Consider the following 1,573-nt stretch of genomic DNA (forward strand, 5'->3'; position numbering starts at 1 on the left):
AGAAGGGCCACACGTGCTCAGGACGGGGGAGAGCGCACGGAGATCTCCAGCACCAGCACCAGCAGAAGGACAAACAGCACATGCGACGCAGCCGTCCGAGGACTCAGCAGAGCATGCGGCTGCACCCAGCTCGGGTCTCACACGGGGCGCATCGAACGGCGACAGTCAAGAGCGAACACCGCAGCTTCAAACAGCGACTGACGCTGAACAGAGTGTGTCCGTGGTACAGGGAGTGCCAGAATGGGCTCAGGAGGACCAGGGGATGTGGTGAAAGGAGCAAAAAGAAATCCGTAATGTTTGACTGGCAGCGCGCACAATGCAGAGCATGCACCTGCGGCTGAAGCACCCGAATGACTGTCTGCTTCAGGCACCAGTCGTTCCCCTGGACATCCGGGCACAGAGTCTGCTTCAAAGTCGCTCTCTGGAAATTATCGATCGTTTACGACCGGTGCAGCAGAACAGGGAGAAGCACGGCCAATGCCCCTGCGACAGCCAAAACCGCCGGCAAAAGGAGGTGCAGAGGAGGAAGCGGCACCGGAAGAAAAAAGAAGCATTGGAGGAATTGCCGCCAACAGCAGCAGAAGAAGAGGCGCCAGCAGACCCATCAGAACCGCCACCGAAATCGCCACCACACAGCGCACTGCCATCCTCAACGGAAGTTCCAGCGACCATGAAGCCAACAGAAGATCTGCAGAAAAGGCACTGAACCAACAGCGGATGCAAGGCAGAATGCAATAACTGAGGGTCAGGCTGAGACAGCTTCACCATATTCTTCTGCGGATGCTGCCGCTGCTAATGACGCTGACGCTGGCAATGCGTAGATTTTGAACGGTGGTTCCGCATCTCATGCCGCTGTGCCGGAGGGAGAACACCAACGTGAACGAGAGGATGGCAGCGAGAAAGAAACAACATCATCTACAGCCACAGACAAAACGAATGACCCAGCGGCGCCTGGCGACAGTGACAGCATCGATGCGGTTTCCCACCTCACCTCCCTTTTTTGCTTCTTGTTGTTGTTACTTATGCGGCCGCAGTTGTGGTGACTGTGCCTGCATGAAGTGGAGTGCGATGAATGTGGACGAAGGCCTACTGCAAATGTTTTGTGGTGAATATTGGCTGCACTTCCCGTGGACCAACAGTCCGCGTGGTGTGCGGGGATCTCCTTTTTTGTATTGTTACTTTGCTTTTGTGTTGCTGTGTGCGCTGCACCTTCTTGTGTGTGTGCGCACCCTCCGTGAGGGGTGCCGACACGACGGACCGCTCTCGCCGTATGTACATGCGGTGGAGCCTTGTGTGCCGCTCCTGTTTGCTTCTCCCTCCTCCATCTGTGTGTTGGTGTTGCGGCAGGGCTGTGTGTGTGTGTGTGCCTGCTGCCGTGGATTGGAGTGTGTGTCGTGCGTGGTGTGCGGCGTACGGTGCATGCCTGGCTGCTGCCCTCTCCTCATGTGGTGTGCCCTCTGTGTGTGTCTGCCGCACCTCTCGTCTCCCCTGTTGCTCTCCATGCCCCTCACTGTGCAGATCAGCTCCACACCACTGAACGACCACACTCACGATGATGATGTGCCGTGTGCTG

The 1,573-nt window shown here is 57.1% G+C and overlaps 2 protein-coding genes across 2 annotated transcripts, besides 1 other annotated feature; both read left to right on the forward strand.

Annotated features, from left to right (window-relative positions):
* Positions 1–1,573: a sequence feature (areas not merged during assembly with more than two copies in the genome that could not be assigned to a particular haplotype).
* Tc00.1047053465323.20 (uncharacterized protein) lies at positions 317–706 on the forward strand (the record flags this gene model as incomplete). The annotated part of the gene is made up of 1 exon (XM_797286.1): positions 317–706. The coding sequence occupies one exon, from the start codon at positions 317–319 to the stop codon at positions 704–706; it is 390 nt and encodes a 129-aa protein (XP_802379.1).
* Positions 1,054–1,573, forward strand: Tc00.1047053465323.10 (uncharacterized protein; the record flags this gene model as incomplete). Its single annotated transcript, XM_797287.1, has 1 exon — positions 1,054–1,573. A coding segment is annotated over one exon (520 nt), but the record flags the coding sequence as incomplete, so codon positions are not given.

The sequence above is a fragment of the Trypanosoma cruzi genome, genomic scaffold, assembly GCF_000209065.1.
Source record: "Trypanosoma cruzi strain CL Brener 1047053516791 genomic scaffold, whole genome shotgun sequence".
Classification (NCBI taxonomy): domain Eukaryota; phylum Euglenozoa; class Kinetoplastea; order Trypanosomatida; family Trypanosomatidae; genus Trypanosoma; species Trypanosoma cruzi.